Genomic DNA, 23,607 nt, shown 5'->3' on the forward strand with positions numbered 1-23,607 from the left:
GATTATCAAGCCTTTAAATAAAGGTTATACAGCTATTTATAAGCAATAAAAGATAATTTCATGGAAAGCCACATTGTATTTCAAACTATGTGTTAACAGAAAAAAGTTTTACACATGAAAATTAAGGACCTGACTACATGGTTATAGTGTGAGCAATACCATGAGACTAAGTTAATGACTACATGTCACCAACAGTGTGCCCAAGTGATTTGTGTGTAGTCCTATTAGTCCACAGTAGACTAGTTATCTTCATCACAGTTTAGGAAGGATGTTAATAAGTTGGAACAGTTTCAGAGGAAGGGAACCAGAACAATAAAGGGGCTCAAGTTCATACCCTAGCAAGGAAAGGAACTGGAATTGTTGGTTCTGAAGAAAAAAAATTAGAAGGAACACAAGAACTGTCTTTAAATATTTTAGGAGTTTCCAAATGGAAGAGGCATCAAGTAAATGCTGCTTAGAGGTTTGTTTTGGTAGAATTTAATAAATAATGCAAAGAATCTACATATCTTGCCAATAACCTGTTTGATATTAGCCATGGAAAATAAGGCAAAATTACTGAGAAAAAATGAATCACAGAGGGCAGAGATAAAAACAATGAGTGAAAGTTGCAAATAAGAAAATTTAAACCTAAAGCAATAAAATCAAAAAGCTGAATGGGTTGTCTCAGGCATTATCAAGATGCCCCTCACTTTAAGCAAAGGCCACTGTGAAATAAGATGTAAAAGTGGCCACTGAAATTCCTTATGTCAACTCCAAAAATCTGTTATAAACCCTACTGGTCATTAATTAGCTGAATCATTTATTCTCTCTGGGCCACAGCTTTGTTATTGTAAAATAAGCAGGTAGAGATGAGATGGTTTAAAATCCCTTGAGGTTTTAAAATTCTCTCTCTCTCTCTCTCTCTCTCTCTCTTACACACACACACACACACACACACACACACACACACACACACTCTTACACATGAAAGAAAGAACATTATCTGGTAATACCAAATAATGACAAAGAAAACCATTCAAGAGTCTTTACATTAATGTATATAATAAAAGACAAGTCTTATATGTAAATCTTTGAAGGTATAATAGACAGTGACCATACTTTTAAGCAAATTATGCTAATTGTTCAAAATCAAATCAGTAAAATACTCAAGCCTTAATAAATTCAACTACATATATTCCAATGGCCTAGACTAGAGCATGTCAAAATCTATATGACTCTAAGAACTCTAAATCTGGGCAAAACCCCTATATTGATAAGTTCTTGACATTAGCTCATACACTTCAGTGTCCACAGGGTCCTCCTTTGTATTGTGGGGAAAGGAATGGACATAACACTATACTGGCATTATTTTTCAGAAAAGGCTGACGTGCTATACTGCAGGGCTTCTTAAACTTTTTCTACTCACAACCCCATTTTGCCTGAGAAATTTTTATACCATCTCAACTCAAATCTGAGCCAAGGTGTTTCTGGCAGTATTTGTGCATGCACAAAACGTGCAAAATGCACATGCTGTATGTTCAGAACCAAGGTTGCAGAGAAATTGTATGATGCAACACAAAGCAACCACTGCCAGAATCATTTTGGAATCATTATGCATTTGATTTTAAATAAATTTTTGTTCACTGAATTCAGAAATCTTTTACTGTTGCCAAATTTCTTGTGATTCTCTCATTCAATTACGTGACCTAAATGGCAGGGATAGAGAGCCTTTTTTTCTGCAAAGAGCCATTTGAATATTTATAATATCAATTGCAGGCCATACAAAGTAACTGACTACTAGAACTCAAGCAGTAGAAGATGGTTCTACCTAGCTTTCAGCTCATCTTTGCCTGTGGTTGATTGTGTGAAGGGAGGGTTCCCCACCCTTGCTATATGGGATTATGACATACAGTTTAAGAAGCTTTGCTCTACGGAACTATATGGCAATAAATATTCTGGTTAAAATAAATATCTGTATAAAAAGGAATCAAAGAAACAATGTGTTCTATATTATCCTTTATGGAACTAAAACCAAAACCAAAAACTAGATGATCATTCTCTCCTATTGAATTCATGCAAAATTACAAATCAAGTTCAGAAGCTTTTAGGTTCCTGGATTGTTTTTTTAAATGATATCAAGAAATAAAATTTAACTAACTTCAGTCTCCTGAATCCTTGCTTACTTACATCATTACGTATAACTTCCCTGGAATCAGCAAGCAAATCCATTAATCTTGAAACACCTAGAATAAGCAAATTATGTGATTTGTAATCCAAAAAATACATCTTAAAAAGTGAAACAAAGTATCAAAAATGAACCTACTTTTACAGTTCCATTTTCAAACATTTTTATAATCTGAAATTATGCAAGTGTTTTACCCATAGGACTGACGAGAATAATCTGCTGCACCTGTGGCCCCTGTTGTTTTAAAAGTGTGGTAAGAAGCTTCACTCCAGGCCAACGAACATGGAAATCAAACTCCTGCAATATAGAATATAAAATACTTATATGTATTTTTAGACAAGAAAAAAATGTTTTAAATTGATCATAGTATATAAAAATATGGTACTTAAAATATCTTTAAACAAATTTTAAAAAACTAATTTGTGAGTCAATGGACATTGATAAAGGGACACAGAGCACTAACTGAAACTAGCAATTTATTACTGACTAGATAAAAAAGAACTGTAGAAATGAGATAAATAGCAGAAAGTATTTCTAGAAATGGTACATCTTAAGATCAACATGCTTTAACTGTACAATTATTGTTCAGATATAAAATTCACAATCTCCCTTGTTATAATGGTTAAATTTATGTAGAAAACATCTTAAAAAGTCTAATACATTAATACTTATGTCAATGTTTTGCTTCCTTTTCCAAAGTAGGTTGTAATGTCTGGTAATTTACTAAGGAATACTTTTATTCCTAGCATCCAGAGTGGAATTTTTCTATGGGGAGAAGGGAGATTCCATCTCCCCTATTTTTCCATTTGAGTTTTCCTGATTTCTGTCAAATTATTCCACAAAGAGAGTAATGAATGGAAAGTCTTCCCAATTGTTAGTACTAAAATTCTGCTCTTTTAAGATAACAAAATCCTGGGAAGATGACAGAATAAGGTCTCCTAGGGGCAGTCTCCTGCACTAGAGGAAATAAGACATATAAGAAAACAAAACCTAAATTCAAAGAGTTCAATGACAAGAAGAGTGGAAGAATATCCTAACAAAGTAAGCTCTAAGGGCTCTCTTCCTCATCCTCTGTCTGCTGTAGTTTGGGGCACGTTTTCTTTTCAGGCTCCCAGGGAAGATTCCCCAACTTTTATATATGGCACTCCACTGTTTCCAGCTTTTTTTTCCCTAGCTCTCCAAGCCTACCAGACAGTCATCTACACACAATAGCAAGTTGTTTATGTTGTCCAGCATGTCCAGTGTTGCTTTGGATATATGAGGGTATTAGGGTATATAAGGGTGAGAATTTGGAATAAATGGACTCCATGTTTGACCATCCACGTGAGTCTCGCCTCATCACTCCTTCTCTAAGACCAAGGACTAGGGATGGTACCAAGATCCTCCTGAGAGCTAATCCAGACACATTTGGCGCCCCAAACGTAGAGCTCTAGAAGGTACATAACAAACAAGGATAACAAGTAAGAATAAGAACAACCTGAAGGTTAGGTAATGTAATTTCTTCATCTACTGAGATAATCATATGGTTTTTGTTAGTTTGGTTATTGATGTAGTCAATTATGCTAGTAGTTTTCCTAATATTGAACCAGCCCTACATTCCTGGTATAAATCCTACTTGGTCATGGTGTATTATCTTTTTTTTTTTGCTAATATTTTATTTAAGATTTTTGCATCAATATTCATTAGGAAAATTGGTCTATAATTTCTTTCTCTGTTTTCATCCTGTTTTAGATATCAGTACCATGTCTATGTCATAAAAGGAATTGGTAGAAGTCTTTGAGTAAAAGATTGGAAACCTGAGTGACTGGGAAGACTGTGTTACTCTCAAGAGTGATATGGAAACTAAAAAGAGATGGATATTTTGAATTAAGGCATCCTATTTAGGATGCCAAAGGAGAGTTGGTACATGGGACTGGGGCTCAGCAAAGAGAACATATTGGCTGGATTTCTAGTAGAAGAATCAGTGATGCAGTACACAGAGTGCCAAGACTGAATTTAGAAAAACTCAGCTTTCTAAATTCAAATTCAGCCTCAGACACTTACCTACCTATGTGCCCTTGGACAAGTCACTTAACTTAGTTTGCCTGAGTTTTCTCATCCTTAAAATGGGCTGGAGAAAGAAATGGCAAACCACTCCAGTATCTTTGCCAAGAAAACCCCAAACAGGGTCATGAAGAGTCAGACATGAGTGGGACAAGTAAAGATTTCTCAGAGCCTATAGGGTAAAGTAGATCAGACCCTAGGCCTAAGTTTCAGGTTCCTAGATATCATGTGACCATTAATGGAATCTGCTCATGCCAAATAAGGAGACATTGATATACACTGGTCAATGGTCCCTTCCATGTTCCTGAAGAATTCAGTCTAACCAATGAAATTTAAAAATTAACAGGGTAAGGGGGGTGGGGAAGAGAGAAGAGAAGAGAAGCCTGCAGCTTTTTGGCTATATAACCCAGCTTCTGCTTCTGTGCTGGGCCATACCCTGCCTCCTGAGTGTGCTGGCTCATTTCTTGCAAGAACTAAATTTGGGTAAGGGAGTTCCAGCACCCCATCCCACACAGACACAACTGAAATAGTTGAGCAACAACATAAGTATCACAAAAACTTAAAGGGAAAAGAATACACATGAGCAAAAGAAAATGGATAGTAAAGACTTGGCCTAAGTTAATAAGGGTAAGGAATGAGAAAAGGCCATTAGATGTGGGAATTGTGAAAATTAAATATCGATCCTGTGTTTAATATTTTTATTTCAATCTATAATTGATTCTATTCTACAAACACATTTTATATTCTTTTTTGTCTTTGAGTATAGAAGCTCACAAGTTCATCCATCTCTCACAGTTAGATGTTTATTATGATTACTGTTACGTCAAAAAAATCTTTACACTTATTTTAGAAGTTCAATGCTCTCATAAAACATTTTAATTGAGAGGAAATGTTATCTTAACACCACCTGCAAATCCCTTTGTGCTCCTCAGAAACTGTCATCTTGTGCACTTCTTGAAAGCAGACAAGCTGACCTTGCACCATCTTTGTTTCATCAGTGTCCAGTTAAAAGTAGTCTTTGATCTCATTCCCTGATTCCAAGGAGTCTGCTATCCCTGGTCCACTAGCAATGGTCTTGCGACTAGGTCGCATAAATCTATAAAGTATCTTTTTAAGACAGAGAGGGTATGGTTCCAATTCCACAAGTGTGAATATGAAACTCTTCTCAATGTAACCAATCATGATTTTTCATCTCCTGATGTTGCCAAGTCTTTAACCAATAGTATATGATTTCCTCCATTTTATTCGCTGTTCTATGCTTAGAAAAAGGCTCTGCAACTTCACCTCTTTATCTCTGACTAAACTGAGACAGGCCATTAGACCTGTGTTATGAGCAGGTAGTACCCCTGAAAATTCACTATTATACTGCTCAGAGAAAACACACCTCTCTTGTGCTGAATTTCACTTGTGACCCAATTGTGATAACGCTGGAGAAAGCAGTTTCATTTAATGATGAAATCAGAAGTCAAACTTCAGCATTAAGAAATGAAAGAAGAGACAAAAGGCCAACAAGGAAGAATGATAGCCAATAGGAAGGAAAGATCAGGAAAGAGCTTTCTGAAAATGGGAATAGCAGAGTACATGTATGTGCAATATAGACTGATAAGGAGTGAGTAGGGATGGCTAGTGGAGACTAGCTGCTGGAATACACAAAGGTGTATGAAAAAGTATTAACCCCAGCAAGAAAAGCAGCTTTTTCATGCATAACAGGAGTGAAAGAGAAGATAATAAGGGAAGACATCTCAGTATTTTAAGGTGAGGAAGGAGGGAGAGAAGGGAGCATCAGTGTTTTTGGTAAAGTAGGAGGCAATTTTCTTAGCAGGGAGAATGTCAGGGGATGGAAGGAAGGTACAATGGGAGACTGGAGGAGGGATTAAAAAGGTAAGGAACAGCTGCTTGGTTGAGAAAGATAATTGTTTGGGGAAGTATAAAAGGACTGCCTTGCTGCAGTAAGAGCCAGATGAAATTATTTAAAATAAATCTGTAGTGGCTCCAATAAGCATAGTTTTGTGACTTTCTCCAATTCTATTCAGCAAGATATTTATTTACACACTGATCAAACAAAAAAAAAAGTTACTGTTTTAAAATAATAATGGAAAACTAAGAAATGATTTTTCATTTAGCTAGGAAAAGAAAGGGACTTAAATGTATGCAGGACCAAGGAGTAGCATATTTCTATTTGTTATTTGATTTTCTATTTTGATACTAGCAAGAATTGGATTTATTAATACCTCAAAGAATCAAGTGTCAATTGTGTCAACTGACAATGTGCATTTTTAAAAAAAATCCATAAAGCAAAGAAAATAGTGATATAGGATGAAAATTTTTATTTCAAAGTAAAATTTATTGCATCAGTTATCACACCTGGTCCTTCTATTGTTAAAAGTCTCACAACAAAAGAGAATAAGCAAGAACATCAATGGGCCAAAGAATCTTAAGGTTTTTTTTTTTTCAATTCTATTAATTGGGACATAACTAACTTGAACAAAAATTAAGTATGTGAAACCATAAATATGATCAGTATATCTTGGTTTGATTTTTAAATTTTTTTCTAAAGAGTAAAATCAAGACCATAATAAGTATAAGAAAGGAGTATCTCAGAAAGAAAAATCTTATTAGTAATTCAATATTTCAGATACCCAGCTAGGGTGTCTACTTAGATGTGGAGAGAAAGAAATGAAATGAGAATTCTAGATAATAACTAGTAAGGGCTCAAAACAAGAGGTAAACAAGTCTCAATTTCTCCCCCTGACTTTGGGATTAACAGGACAGAAAATTGAGAGTGAAGAGGGAACTCTGAAAATCTCCTTCAATTCTGCTTCAGGAGGGACCCCGCCCTAAGGACAAATGGCATCATTTTTGTTATCTGGGCAAGGCCGGCTCAGTCCTGAAACCCATTGAATTCAATTCAAATTCCAGCTCTGAGCTGAAACCCAGGGAGGAGCCAATTTGGGACTCTACCCACGAGCTCCCTTCAGCTTGTAGCCAAAGCTCCCTATTATAAAAGAGCCAAAGTACTCTTTGCAGAAGTTCCAAACATGCCAGCCCTATGCTTGGCATGACAAGGGCCTCTTCCCACTGGAATACTTTTTCCAGTGCCATCTTCTCTTCACCCTCACCTATTTCCTTAACCAGACTTTAACCTTATTTCCAATCCCCATAATAAACCTCTTTTATCAATCTAGATTTGGGGGTCTATAAATACCTTTACAAAGAACTTATGTTTGTGCTGAATCCTGAGGGGTTGAAGGGGAGCCTGAACCCTGAACCTAGCCACTAGACCTTATTTAACTCCCTGGCCACCAGAAACAAATTTCATTTGAGTATCTCAAATCTAAACCTCATCAAGAGGAAGAACAAAGAAAAATCCGTGCTATCAACATGCATGCAACCCCTTGCCCATGGAAGGGAGTGGGCCAAGTCTCCCAGCCAACTACTGAGGGAGTTGGACACTTCAGAAGAGCAGACCTGAAACTTGATACTAGGTTTATGATATACTTCACACTGTACTTTGATTTCTTTATCTAAAACTATCATGTCTGAGAATAAATCCTGAAGCAAACTAGGAGTAAGAAATAAGTAAGGGCACGGAAGAAGTGCCTGAGATTCAAAAAAGGCAACAGGAAGAGAAAGGGGAGACAAGATTCAGAATTGCATAAACAAAAGCGTGGAGGCTAAGTTTTAACTTAAGAAAGAAGGTAAACTTAATATTCATACATATTCAAGTAGCTAATCAAAGACACAAACTTCAACAATTGTAACTTTAAATGTAAAGGGATTAAATTTATCAATAAAAGACATAGAAGAATGGGTAAGAAAACAAACTATTACAATTTGCTGTTAACAAGAAACACATTTAAAATATACAGAAAGGATGGATCAAGATTGTGCTTCTTGCGATTTTAAAAACACAAATATTAAGATAAGAACATAGGTATGATTGGAAAGGACCTTGGGAACCATCTAGTCCAACCTTCTCATTTTTAAAGAGGAAGAAATTGAAATTCAAGGAAAGTTAAATGCTTGACCACAAACATACATGAGGAGTGTCAGAAACATGATAAGCAACAATGGACTTCAAATAATGCAATAACAACTGACAGACAGAGACAGAAGAACTACATTATGTAGAGTGGCACCAGACACTGATAAAATGTTAAATGTCTATGTATCAAATGACATTGCCTCTAAATTCCCCAAAATCAAAATGTATAAGGTGTTGACTCACCTCTAAGAGGGATAGAAGGAGTGTGACATTTTCTTGCTGTTTAATGAAAATTTCTGTAAATTGGCCTCCCAAATCATCACTCTGTTTTGAAGAATTGTCTTCTGTAATATTCAAATAAAAAATACTTCAGTATGGTGCTAAATTATCTTAAAGCTTTTTTTTTTTATTCAGCCATTAAAAGTATCATACATTTGGTATTGTAATTATGAAAAATATAATTCTATTAATAAGTGTCCAGTCTTTCAATCATAGTACTTCCACAAATGCAAATAACTTTTTTTATTTAAAATTTGGATTTAATTTTCATTCAATATGCACTCTTCAGGTTTCCTTAAACATTTCTACCTTCTAAGAACACATTTAAGTCCATATTCTTCGACCCAGAGATTCCACTACTAAGAATACTCCCCCAAAAGATAAAAATCACAAAGGCTTCATGCACATCAAAATATTTATAGCAAACTTTTTATACCAACAAAGTTAGATATCCACTGAGTAGGGAATGACTTATATGAAGAGAAATAGGCATGAAATATTACTACATTGTTAAAAAAAACAAAACAATATGAAGACCTTAAAGCAATAAGGGAAGGATTATAAGAACCAATGAAGAATAAAATAAACAGTTCCAGGAAATGAATATATGCAATGACTATACAAAATAAAAATTAAAAACAAACATAAACAACAACAAAAACAATCCCTGGAAGCTGAATGCTTTATAACAAAAAAGCCTGATCCCAAAGAAAGGAACAGCTCTGCCCTTAAGTACAGAGTCAGAGAAACATGGATATGGAACAGTGAATATAGTTCAGATTGGGTTAGTGCTTTTCCCCCTCAGTTTTTAATTCTTTTTAACAAGGGTAAGTGGAGTGGGGAGTCAGGAAGAAAGGGGATATATATATATATATATCTGGAAATGATACAAAAACAAAATAAACACATTTTTAAGACAGTTGTTATGACTGGATATACCTCCTAATAGTTCAGTCATTAAATGTCTAAGGGTTAAAAAGCAGATTATATACCACCTCACTTGCACACTTTAGGTTCCCCGATTTCTTTCAAGATTCAGCTCAAATTTCACCCACTCCAAGCAGCCTTTCCGGGTGCACATATTAATCTTTTCCTTTCAGAGGACTTTCCATATACTTTAGAGTAGGGCATCTTAAACTTTTCCCATGTGCAATCCTTTTCACTTCAGATATTTATGACCCCAGACATTGGAAAATAAAACAGGTATACAAATCAATTACTGATAACGAATCATAATTTCACATCCTTCCCTCACCTTTCAGTTACAAGACTTCATAGAGGGTTGTGACCAACAGTTAGATACTGTGCTAAGCCTTGGGGATACAAAAAGAAATAAAAGATAATCCCTGCTCTCAAGGAACTTGCAATTTGATGTGGGGATACAAGAAGCAAACAAAGAAGCTATATACAGGATAATTAGAAAACAATTAAAGAGGAAGAACACTATGGAATGTTTCTCCCCCAGTAGAAGAAACATCTACAAAATACATCACAGAAAAATATCTATAAAATTCAGAAAAGAATAAATATCTATGGAAAATTAAAAAAAAAAAAAAAGAAGCAGCAGCAGCTAGGGTCTAGACATATTCTATTTTATAGAGAATACATGAATACATATTGTCTCTTTCCTTAAATGTACTCTCAAGAGCCATGACTGTTACTTTGCCTTTCTTTGTATTCCCAGTCCTTATTACACTACCTGGAATATAGAAAGGACCTGAAATCTTGTTGACTGCAATTCTGGCAATAAAAAGTATCTATCAATTGTTTATCAGCTTTTCAAAAGTATGTTAATTTTATAGTATTCACTGTCTAACATTATCATTTAAGAATACTACATTTAACTCTGCTTTCTTTGAGCAATTGTTTCTCTACAGATATAAAAAAATCTTAGAATCATTGAAAATGTTTATTTTAATTCAACTAACTGAAAGCCTTAGACTGAGAATATAAAATAAACATTATCAAAACCCTTATTCCTATTTTTCAACCTGCCATTTCAAATAAGATTATACTGGAGAGTTTCCCCCAAGTGTGACATTTAACATTAGCATGCTATGGAAATGAGCAAACATCCCTAAATTAGGGAAAACAATTATATGTAACTGATGACAGAAGAGGTTCTTCAAAGAGAAAAGAATAAGCAAGAAGGCGGAGTGGGGGGGGGGGGGAGAAGAGGAGGAACCACAGAAAACAGTATTAACTAAGTACTATTTTGTATTGTTCATTTAGTACCTAAAAAAACACAATGCTTATCTTGTTTTCTAGAAATTAAAACTAAGCACCAAAATGAAACAAAATAGCTCATGATCAAACATGTTTAAAAAATTTTAATTCAAAAATAGTCTCCATAAAATTTCTTGCCTCTACCAACTTCAACTTTCTCAAAACCTTAAAAATTTTCCCTTCAAAAATAACTTTTCTTCTGAACACAAAAAGTTTTAAAAAAACACAATACTGCTATATGTTCCATTGTTTAGACTAATACAAGGGGCCTAAGGATTATGTCATCCAAAAAAAAAAGTGGACAATCCAACAATGTTTATTTTTTATTTTTTTTTTTGGGGGGGGAAGCAATTGGTATTAAGTGATTTGCCCGGGTTTACATAGCTGATAAGTGTCTGAAGCTGAATTTGAACTCAGGTCCTCCTGACTTCAGGCCAGTCTTCCTTCTATCCACTGTGCCATTTGGCTGCCACTATTTTTGATCTTCCATGATTTTTTTTTTGATTTGCTTTTGAATACTGGTGGTTTAATGTCTCTATTAAATGGCTGAGAAGTTGTCCAATTTTCTCATCTGCTGTGGTTGCTTAAATCTTTTACACAGCAGGCAAAAGAATTGTTAGGATTTCAAAATGTTCTACCACATGCAAAGCAAGAATTAAGAGGCAAGATGGAACTAATGTTACTAGTAAGAAGAGCAAATCCTAAAAATAATGAATGTCCAATTAAGGTACAAAGGTTTGTTTATGACATTATATTGAGAGAGAGGAAGTACATGGTGGATTCATGAAGATCTGAGTTCAAAAACTGCCTCTTGCACAAACTCCGTATTCAGCCAAGAGTCAGTACTATTAGTACCCTTAGACATCCCTTATATGTAAACTACAGATCCAAATCAATGACATTTCCTTATCAAGAAGCTTTCCACACAATGAAATGACAAGACCCCAGAGCAACTGGTGTATATCACAGACATCTAAGAAAGGAATCTCTGGAAGAGGAGGGAGACATGGTGAGCAGTGTCAAATGCTATGGCTAAGCTAAGAGACAATATGCTGGGGAAAGGCCATCTGACTTAATAATAAAAAGCTTGGAAAGCGGAGTTTAAAGTTAAAAAAAATTAAGTATGGAAGCCAGATTTCAGAGGCTGACTTTAAAGGGAAGAGTTGACAAGGATATTGAAAGGAGAGATGGTGGAATCAGGTCAAGGTGAACAATTTTAGTGCCCTCCCCCCCTTAGCTATTACTCTCAATTTATCCTCAGACTAGGAACTACTGGAAATAGACTGCCTTTCGACTTTCTTTGTATCCCTACAGAGGATGTGATTAAGTGCACAAACAAAATGGCTGACTTGGTTAAATGGGCTACTTCATTCTCTGCTGCAGGAGCAAATGAAAAGAATAGGACAAGCTGTTAAGGTATTTCAAATGTAAACTTGGAAAGAAAAAAGCATGTGATGGAATGGTCTCTATTTTTTCAGTGAAATATAAGGTGAAAGTCTTTGATGAAGAAAGTGGGAGAGGTGGCCTGAAAAGATATAGAATGGCTCATTTGGGAATGAAATTCCTGTATTTTACATTATTATCCAAACTATCACAGGATAGTGTGATACAAACAGTAGCATATGGGAAACCTTACAATCTATAAGAAATCTCTTCCACTTTAATTCTGTAATGTGCCCCATCCACACAATGGAAAACACCTTTAGCAAGCATTCATTTTCATATTGTATACCTCTATTGATTTTTACCAATTAAAGGTTTGAACCTGAAGACCTGGGTTTGAGCTTCTCTTTAATTTAATTATGTAAAATATATTTTAAGTCACCTATACAAACTTATCAATGGGTGTGTTAAAAAAATCCCTGAGTTCAAGTAACCTATTAGCTGCTTATCTTTCTTAGCACTTCATTATTATTAGCATAAGTTTCTATACACTATATGCTTTCATGCAAAATAGATCTTTGTCATCGTTGCCAGATAGGCAGAAGGCAGGACTTCATTATATTTCCTTTTGAAGCTGCAGATGATCCTGGATTCTATGTTCATGAAACACCTGCGGGCCAGGCACTGTTCTTGACACTGGAGTTAGAAAGAGAAAAATAAAGAGTACTTTCTTGCCTTCAATGGGCTTACATTCTATTTAGGGAAACAACCTAAATAAATCTAAGTACATCTAACCAAAATAAAGTAGAAGGCAATTTAGGGGCAGAAAACAGAACAAAGAAAATAGAATATATAAAAGTATGAGAAATAACAATAAGGCTAATGTGGCTGGACCATAGAACACATCCATGTCTGGAAAGGTCACCTGAAGGTACACTGTGAAAAATTTTAAAATGTCAAGCAGGAGTTTATTATTTTTTCCAAAAAACAACTAAGAGTCACCTTGTATATGAGATAGAACATATGGAGGGATTAAAATAAACAATCCTATACATTAGGAGATCACTTTGTCAGCTATGTGAAAGATGGATTGGAGAAGAGGGAAACCAAGACTCAGGAAGATCAATTAGGAGATAGCAGCAATAATCCAGATGAGAGGTGATGAAGTCCTGAACCAAAATAGTGATAAGGATGGAGAGATGTTGAGGTGGTCATCAAGACTTGGTAACTGATGAGATATAATGGAGCCAAGTATTCATTAAGGGCCTCCTACATGCCAGGCACAGTGTTAAGCACTGAGAATACAAAGAAAAGCAAACAAAGAAAACACCTCCTTCCCCCTCTCAAAGAGCTCACAGTTTAATGGTGAAATAAGAAAGAGTAACACTACTCTGAAGCCAACTTAACTTGTCTTCTTGAATTGTCCTATTTTCCAGAAATAGGAAATCTTTCCAGAAATTTTTGTATTTGTTTTAGGAGTTCCACATGCACATGGATCCTGGATGCACAGGAGTGCATCTTCATTTCTCTGATAATAAATCCAGTCTCAATGTTTGGCTTATGGACTTGTGATTCTTTTAATTAATAGTGAGAAATATAAAATGGTACAAATGTCTTGAAAAAGAAAAACCATCATTTCCCCAATAAGTTCAAAAGAGGGATGCATTTCAGAGGAAAGATAATGAATTGTATTCTAGTTGCATTGAGTAAGGGGTGCCTATAGGACATTCAGTTAGAAATATCCAATAAGCAGCTAAGCATGCAGTACTAGAAATCAAGGAGAAAGAAATTAGGACTGGATATATAGATCTGGAAAAGCACCTGCATAGAGATGAGTGTTCAGCCCATGGGAACTGATAAGTTCCTTAAAAGTCTGAGGGGAGGAAGGGAGGGCACGGAGATGATCCAAGACAAAGCACTTGGATGTCCACTTAAGGTTAGGAGTTGCGACAAAGATTCAGAATATGAGTGGTTGGTCTTTTAGAAGCAGCAGGAGAGTTGTGCTGTGAAAATCTATTTCATTCAAAAAGCATATATAAATGAGATTTTAAAAAGAAAAACAGATGCAAAATAAAAGATTTTCCTGTATTTCCTTAGCAACCTATTTTCATCATTAGTAACAATAACCCAATGCAGTTGGCTAGAAACTGGAAACGGAATGGATGCCCATCAGTTGGAGAATGGTTGAATAAATTGTGGTATATGAATATTATGGAATATTATTGTTCTGTAAGAAATGACCAACAGGATGATTTCAGAAAGGCCTGAGACTTATATCTAACTGATGCTGAGTGAAATGAGCAGGACCAGGAGATCATTATACACTTCAACAATACTATATGATGACCAGTTCTGATGGACCTGGCCATCCTCAGCAATGAGATCAACCAAATCATTTCCAATGGAGCAGTAATGAACTGAACTAGCTACCAGAGAAAGAACTCTGGGAGATGACTAAAACCATTACATGGAATTCCCAATCCCTATATTTATGCCCACCTGCATTTTGATTTCCTTCACAAGCTAATTGTACAATATTTCAGAGTCTGATTCTTTTGTACAGCAAAATAATGGTTTGGTCATGTATACTTATTGTGTATCTAATTTATATTTTAATATATTTAACATCTACTGGTCATCCTGCCATCTCGGGGAGGGAGTGGGGGGTAAGAGGTGAAAAATTGGAACAAGAGATTTGGCAATTGTTAATGCTGTAAAGTTACCCATGCATATAACCTGTAAATAAAAGGCTATTAAAAAAAAAACAAAAAAACAAAAAACCACAATAACCCAATGGCTCAAGTAGTAGAAATGGTAACAAATATTATTAATCCATAATCCCATGCATATAACTTGTAAATAAAAACCTATGATAAAAATTTTTTCTTAAAAATAAAAATAAAAAAAATTGGAGAAAAAATTCAATTGCACCTCCAGATAGTTCTCATTTATAATTTAAAAATGACACCAACACTAAAAAAAATACTAAACATAACCAACAAGTTATTTTTCATCTGTAAGCTTATCTTGAATTGGGTACTTGTTCAAATATCATCTCAAACCAATTTATGACTGAAACATTTCCTTCCTCATTTACAAAGCAAATCATTTAATCCATATCAAAATAAAAATTACAACTACACTTAATTGATTTGACATACTACTTAAACAAGATGTTTTATGCTTTCAGTTAACTATTTTTTTTAAATGGTCATGTTAATATTATACAATTCAAGTTAAAGTATACATTTACACCCCAAAAATGACGAAACACAACTCACTCCTATCAGAGAGGTTGGAAATTACAAGTATTGAAAGATATATCTGTCAGAATCAGCATCACCACAATATTTGATTGTACTTATCTATAAAAAGTAAAACAGGAGGGCACATCAGGAAATGACAATGATATTAAAAAAAGATTATAAATAATTTTTTAGAAGATGTTAAAGGAACATCACACTTTTCTGTAAACAATAAATTATATTCAGGTTATACTTTGTAGGGGGCTGGAGGTAGAAGCTATTCAAGAGTTTGCTAGGTTCAATCTGTTGTGTCAAAACAAAATGTGTCAATAGATTTAAAAATTATATATAAATAAAATGAATTAAGACAATCTTTTTTTTTTTCCAAGCCAAAAACAAAAAACAAAAAACTAAAAAACTAAAACACAAAAATCTGTGTAATAAACACTCAAAATATCAAGAGTCTCATTATTTTCACTCCATAAATGCCTTGAGTCCCAGGGAACAAAAATGTCTACATATAAAATTTGGGAATTACAATACAGTCAATAACAGTGACTTTGTTAAAGATCTATCTTCAATAACAAATTCTTAAGCAATAAAGAAACTTTCAATATGATGATCTTTACTACAAGCTGAAGAATGGGGGGGGGGTGGGGGGAAATCACATACCAGTGTTTTTACATTATCAAAAATTATGCCTAAAAGCAACATGCATATGTAAATACAATCTCTTTTACCTTCCATGTCATCTGCAAAGGTAGACATAAAAGAAAGAAGAGAAAATGGTTGAAATAGATAAATATTACCTAAGTAGCACCATACATAGAACAAACAACAAGTACTTTTAAAATACTTCCAAAAAGTATATATATTTCTCTGTTAAACTATTACATTAGTACATTAGTTGGTTGTAAGAAATAAATCAAATTCACTTAGTCAACTACCATACATGGTATCAAAATAATTCTTTCAAGATTTTGGGCCAGCATACCACTAAGCACATTTTTCAAACCTGAAATTTCAAAGGATGAAAGATTTCCAAGTGGACTCGGTATGTCCTTTACCTTCTGCTGCCAGGGACCAATTGGACAGGGATTGGCTTTCTGACAAAGCACCGACAGGCAATGATTGAGCTAAGGAACAGCAGTCGATAGCTTCCCTAACCCACAAATTCCTAACAGATTATTTTTGCAGCTCTTTGCTTTTAAGTGACTAAACTTTCATGTGTCATTAAAATTCAAACTCCTTTGTCTCAGTCCTTCAATCTAGTGCTTGTCTACTTTTTCTGCCTTATTTAATATTGCACTGTAGTCCACACAAACAAGTTTATGCTACTGTATGTGACCAACTTATTCAACTTGGCTCATGCTGCTTCCTATGCCTCGAACCCTCCCCCATCCTTTAAGATCTAGGCCGAATGCAGCCAAATCATAGAACCAGAGTAACTCAAGTTTAAATGGAACTTCTATGTCAATTAGAATTGTTATCAAACTTTAGTTGATGACATAGGGGCTTAGAAAACCACAAATGTAACACTACCTAAGTTGTACTGTATTTTTCTTTACTTTATTAAACATTTCCCAATTATATTTTAATATGGTTCAGTCCCAGGGCCGTGAGTTTGACCTTGCTCACCCTACCACATACATCTTTATACCTGAGCAAGAATACTCTCTCTAGTACCATCCTTTTAATTCAGATTCTGCTGATCCCAGAGATGAGAAATTCCAGTTCCAATAAGCTTTAACTATAACAAACGTTTTTCCTTTCATTGAGGTAAAAATCTTTCCTTACAGCTTAAACACAACTTTTCCCTCTCTTCCACACAAAAGTCCTTCAAATCCTGAAAATCTGCTACCATGTCCCCACTCTCCAACTTTTCTCATCTTCTCCAAATTAAATTAATATCACTAGTTCTTCTTGGTTTCTCTAGTTCCTTCAAGGCCCAACCCAGACACCACCTCCTTCCAAGGATCTTTGGTGTGGGGGCATTCACACTTGAGGGAGGCAGAAGCTGATCCCTTGACTCTTTTAATTGAGATGGCTGAAGTACAGTGTGGCTGGGCTCACTTAAGCCCAGCACCAACATGGCAAGTCTCTGAAAGGAAGGTTCCACCAGGATGCTTACAAAAAGGTAAATCAGCCCAGGCTGGAAAAATGGGCGAGGAGGCTCCATGCCCATGAGTGTTGGGATCAGCCCCATGAATGGCTGTTCCACTTCCAACCCAGGTGAGACACTCAAAGATAACAAACAAAAAGGCCTATGTTGAATTTAAGTTAGTGTCCCCCTTCAGATACTTCACCTCCATATGTTCTATATATCTTGTGTTTACTTCTATGTGAACACGCAGTGTTCCTTATAATATACTATATGCCAGTTCCCCTGAGGTTGGGTAATTTCTTCTTTGTACCCCTAGTACAATGTCTAGTATGCTATAAATATTTAATAAATGCTTGACACATTCTTTTAAGTATTATTTTGAATGGCATGACTTCCTGTTTCTTCATGATTTTAATTGCCAGCTTATGGATGAACTCTACTCCTTTCCAGTATGTACAAAGCAGAACTGAAATCAATATGCTAGAAAGGTCTAACCAGATGTATAGAAGAGTCCTACATATTCCATTATGTTTTTTTCTAATGCAGCCTATGACTGATTACAGTCATGGGCTCAAGGTTTTTGTTTTTTTCCTATTCGTTGATTTATATCAAGCCTGTAGTGTAATAAAGCACTTAGATTTTTATCTAGGACAAGGGTGAAGAATCTTTTTTCTGCCAAGAGCCATTTGGATATTTATAACATCTTTTGCAAGCCATATAATATTATGAACTTAGAGCTTAAAGCAGTGGGAGTTTGCTGTCACCTGTGATTGCCTGGGCAGGGTGAGAGCAAATGATTTTGTGGGCTGGACATTCTCCACTCCTGATCTAAGGTATGCCTTCCCCATTTTGTACTTGACAATGTGACATCTTTCACCCAAATATAGGATTTCATAATTACCTTATAAATTTATAAAATTCAGACTATATTTCTGACTCACATTACCCCTTTTTTGTATCTAAATTCTATCATGCAAAATTTTAGGTTTCCTTTCTGGTTTATGGAATCTACAAATAAGCATAACAACACATATACCTTCATCCAAGTTACTGAGAAAAAGGACTAGGAAACCATCAGAAACACAGTTGCATGTATCTGCTCTTCACAATTAAAACTGACCCATCTCTCATCACTTCTGGAGAGTGGGAAGTTGACTGCTCAACCAGTTTATTTACTTGTCTCCATCTTATCCACAATAAAAACTAACAAATGCTGTTTTGAAAACCATTTACATGTAATCTATACCTACATATGATATCTGCTGTAATACATGAAATTTCCCTACCTATTCCCATTCTAGTAAACCTGCTCAAAAAGTAGAAGAACTCAGTCTGGTTTGATTTTTTTATTGATGAACCGGTTCTTGTCAATTCTTAGTGATCACTATTTCTCTTTCTAAGTACTCATAACTTATCTTTCTAGAATTTTTGCTAGGAGTCAACTTCAAGCCTCTAACTAAAAGAATCTTTTACTCCTTTCTGAAAATAAAGTCCACATTTGCCCATCTCCAGTCCTATGATACCTTTCCCCACATTTCAGGATTTTTCATAAATCACCAACAGCAGCTAAGCAATCAAATCTATAAGTTCTTTCAGTACCCTGTGTAGTATACTTGGTCCAGGCCTGACGATTTCGACATATGGAAGGCAGCTACCCTTAGAATCTCCTCACTTATCTTGGGTTTCAATTCCCTGTTAACCATTTTTGTTCTATGCTTCTCAGTCTCCTAGGTAGAGAAAACAGAAGCAAAATAAGACTTTAGTAATTCTACCTTCTCTTCTTCATCAGCCCCATTCACCCCAAGCAGCTCTAGTCTTTCTTTGATTTTTCCTCCTTTTAGCCCCTAAGTACCTTTTCAAATCCTTTTTGTTGTCCTTAGCATGATTATCACAAGCTATGATTCATTCTGGATTTCAGAAGCTCTTGAAACTCTGGAACTATTCTCACTCTCAATTATCTGTTCTTACTGCCACTTCCTATACTAATCTTTTAAAAATCTGAGTTGGTTTATAACTTTTCTGATTATTCAAAGCACTTACTTTGCAAACTTTTTACATTATTTCTTCACTGAAAGTATAAATTGTTTGTCTCATTAAAAGTTTCTTCCTCCATAACATACAGTCTCTTCTGTAGGATATCAGGATCACAAATTCCATCTAATCCTTTTTCTGATGTTCTCACATGAATCTTCCCAAAGCCTACAGCAAACAACAAGCTGTGCTGGTTCTTCTTTTCTATCATGGCCACTTCCTTTCTAGGTTTCCATTATTTCTATTTAAACAACCAGTTCCTCCTTGAGAAGGATGTGGGATGAATTCAGAAGGGTAATCACCTTGTTGTTCCCTCTAACTTCTGAAGGATGAAATTAAGGAAGATCAAGATTTTCGCATTTGCTTTACTCTCATCAGAGAAAGACCTCCAACAGGTGCCCAGATAGGAAAATCACCCCATCACAACTATCCTCCTGCCTCCACGTCACCTTTGGATCTGGGCTCATCATCCACTTCCAACATGTAGGTCAGGCAGTCTGTACTATGTTCCTACCCCAGTCCTGTTTGCTTCTTTCTCCTTTCATAGAATCTCATCCAAAGGTCCTCCATCCCGTTTTTATACTGCAGCCCATGGATATGCTTCCAGAAGGTTAAACTCATTCAGAATGCTATTCTACCATCCCTCTGATCTCATCTTTTCCCATTTTTAATAAGGTATTCTCCAATCTTAAGTCATAGCAGTCCCCTTAAAAGGACCTGTTTTATCTATGAAGTTTTATATCTAAATTTCTAGTTCATTTTTCTACTGATATTTTACAAAAGCCATGAATATCATGTGAAGGTTTCTTATTCAGATAGTAATGAGCTTTCTTCCTTTAGTCCAAAGCTAGCACTTTGTTTACAGCTCTCTTAATGTACATTAAAGTTTTAATAATTTAAGCTGAAGCAGCTGGTAGTACAATACACAGAGCATAGGATCTGAACCTGAGTTCAAATCCAACTTCAAACAATAGCTCTGTGACTACAGGCAAATCACTTAACCTCTGTTTGCTTTAAGTTTCCTCAGGTGCAATATGAGTGCACGAAATGATTATTTCTCTTTTATTAATAAGTAATTATTGTATTAAGACCAAGAAGTTTTTCCCCTTTTCTACTGCCTTATCCTGAAATCAACCAGTGTGGGGAATCTTTCTAAAACACTTTCCCAGTCAGGATGGCTGAAATCTAATCAGAGACAGTAAATGAAATTCTAAGTTTGGACTAGTGCGTGTATTCCTGCTCATTGTGTTTACTCTTGTTGGAAACTTTGGAACTTGTTAATTCTTTTTATCAGAGAGATGACAAGGAAATTTTTTTGTCTCTTTGACCATGATTTGGGTGATCCAAGTCACAAACCCAAGATCCTCACTATAATATTCATTTTCTCATTAACTGTTAACCACTTAGAGTTGGGTGCCACCCTCAGGAACACCTGCTCTTTCAAGGGCATAAACTGTGAGCCCACTGCCAGGGGGCGCTTTGGACTATGAGAAAGACAACCAAATGGCCATACTTTTATTAAAATGCTGGCATTTTAAAGCTAATAAAAATGATTAAATTACTCAGAAATGATTTCTCTTGAACCTTTGTTCAAAGGATCAAATGAGATCATATTTATATAACCACTCAGCACCAGCTATATAAATGCTTACTATTCTCTATTCTTTCCTTCTCCTAAAACAAAAAAAAAAAATTATTTTGCTTTCCAGTTACTGGTGCATGTTCTATGACCTCCAAGTAAATAAGAAGCTCCAGCCCAAGTCATAAAATTTTTGTGCATCACCCAGAGCCAGATAAATATATATATATACACACACACATATATGTATATATATATATATATATATATATATATATATATATATATATATATATCTCCCCTCAACGTAACTTCTGTCTGCCTGGGAAGCCTACTGGTATTGCAGAATTATCCTTTCAGTTTCTAGAGGGAAACCTCTCAGATATTAAATTTTCAACAAAGAAAGAAAAACCCAAACACACAAAGGAAATCCCAAGATTTAACTCTGAATATGTTTACTCTTTAAAAAGAATAAAGGAAAGACACTATCAACAGCACTTAAAAAGAATAAAGGAAAGATACCATCATCTTCAAATAGGAATTATCATTTTCTTACTTACAAATACCCTCTAGTCAATCCAGGGCTGGATTTTATACCTAGTTAAGAAATTAGTCAATTACTTATCTAAAATTAGGTAATTAATAAATACTTTACCTAAATAAATTTCTCAATTCTTTATACATATTATAAGACTGATTATCTCTTGTAGTTCAAAAAACAAATACCACAAATACCACACAATCTCTGAGACTAGTAAGAAATTTAGAGCTAGAAGAAATCTTACAAATCATCTTATCTAGTAACTTGTTTTTCATTCCTGGACTTTGAGACTCAATAAAGTGCCTTGCCCAAGGTAACACACACAAGTTAGTGATAGATCCTAGTGAAAGATATTAGAATCTAGGTCAAACCAAGAATACTAAGTAATGCTTACTAGAGATTCCCCATCTAGGAAAGGTCACCAGAATTAAGCTATGGGCAAAATATCTTAAATAGTAAGAAAGTCTGAATTGTAAAAAAAAATTGAATTACAAATAAAACTTACCATAAAAATTTTAAAGAATTTTTTCTACTTGTGTTCAATACTTTAATGTGTAAGGATCAGTAACACACACACAACATTTTTAATGGTTTTTAAAATAATATACATTATCAATATATATCTACTTTCATGTCGAGATTTCCCTATTCTATATTAGAGAAGGTTGGACATTTTGCTAATTGCTTAATTCTAAAACCTCAATAACAATGAGAAGCAGTTAAGAGATACATCTAATTTTCTGAGAATAATAAAAACCTATCCAAGAAATACACTCCCAGCATCAGAAAATGAAGTGTGATAGTATACTTAGAACTCAACTATATTGAGTAATGATCTCTTAGAGGCTTTTCTTTTTAGAAGGGGACAAAGTATCAATCCAGTTGAATTGCACCAAGTAAAAATGAAGACATCACAAGAAAACAATCTGGGTTAAGAACATTAAGTAATTTGAATGAAAAAAGGAAAAGATATTTGAAGAATATTTCTTCTACTCCCCCCAAAATATATCTGAATTGCAGTTTGCTTCAGAATCAATGAGTACCAAATAATTTTCAATGGAGAGTATATGGGAGTATGGGAAATGCAAAATTTAATTTATTTTATTGACTAAATTTAAATTTATAATAAGTTCCAACTGGAAAGCCTATTAACAGTCAACAGGGTAATCTTTTAAAAATAAGATAAATATCTAGTTTTTTAAAATAGACTAAGATATGATCTAACATCAATTTAGGAAATTTGATTGGAAATCATTAATAGGTTTATAATTCTTTGTTAAATACATATCTTTGTTTTATTCAATTCAAAGATGTTTTTGACTATTGATAACTATAATACTAACAAAAAAAAAAAAAAGGAAAACTATGTGGATAGCTACCTGGATGAATAGATAATATAAAACAATCTGAGAATTCATAGGCTGATAATCTTAGGTACAAGAGAGCAAAGTTAATGAATGCTTTTGTAATTAAACTATTTTATATAGCAACTTCTTTACAAGTGGTATATATATACTAAAAGTAATTTGATAATACATAACTGAAAAAGTAAAGATTCCCTAAAAGGAACTTCAATTCTTAGATGTTACAGAAGAGATGGAAAAGTCTGGTTTTCAATCAGCAGTAAAAAATGAATGATAATCCAATTCTATTTTATAATAATGTGACAATTTCACCCAATAACCATTTTTAACATTTCCCTCCAGGAATCGACATAGAAACTGATCTTGTTCTGATTTAACAAATTTTTCACATATTAGAAGTTGGTAACACTTAAATGATTCCACAATACATTTACAACTCTTTTCTGTCTGCAAATGTGATTTCATCAGTCACAGAGACAAAAGCAAATAACAAAATGTGCACTGAACAAAAGTTCTTTCACAAAGCCAGACAATTCAAATCTAAATTAGGCTAAAATTCTTAATACAATTTTACCAAAACCAATACAGTAAATAAAATCTATATTAGTATTTGTACGGACAACTTTAACAATTCATTTTGGAACAACTTCATATACTTTAAAC

General features: G+C 34.6%; 1 protein-coding gene across 6 annotated transcripts in view; it reads right to left on the reverse strand.

The window, feature by feature from the left end:
- Window positions 1-23,607, reverse strand: part of USO1 (USO1 vesicle transport factor) — a 75,001-nt gene that overhangs the window by 37,267 nt on the left and 14,127 nt on the right. For 3 of the 6 annotated variants that reach the window (XM_031942773.1, XM_031942775.1, XM_031942771.1), the window contains exons 5-8: window positions 16,066-16,077; window positions 8,436-8,536; window positions 2,359-2,461; window positions 2,167-2,222 (exon numbers count right to left, since the gene is read on the reverse strand). In XM_031942773.1, the coding sequence (XP_031798633.1) occupies window positions 2,167-2,222; window positions 2,359-2,461; window positions 8,436-8,536; window positions 16,066-16,077 (272 nt within the window). The remainder of the gene's footprint in view (window positions 1-2,166; window positions 2,223-2,358; window positions 2,462-8,435; window positions 8,537-16,065; window positions 16,078-23,607) is intronic. The other 3 variants (XM_031942774.1, XM_031942776.1, XM_031942772.1) reach the window with 1 other exon arrangement.

Source organism: Sarcophilus harrisii, chromosome 6 (assembly GCF_902635505.1).
Source record: "Sarcophilus harrisii chromosome 6, mSarHar1.11, whole genome shotgun sequence".
Lineage (NCBI taxonomy): Eukaryota > Metazoa > Chordata > Mammalia > Dasyuromorphia > Dasyuridae > Sarcophilus > Sarcophilus harrisii.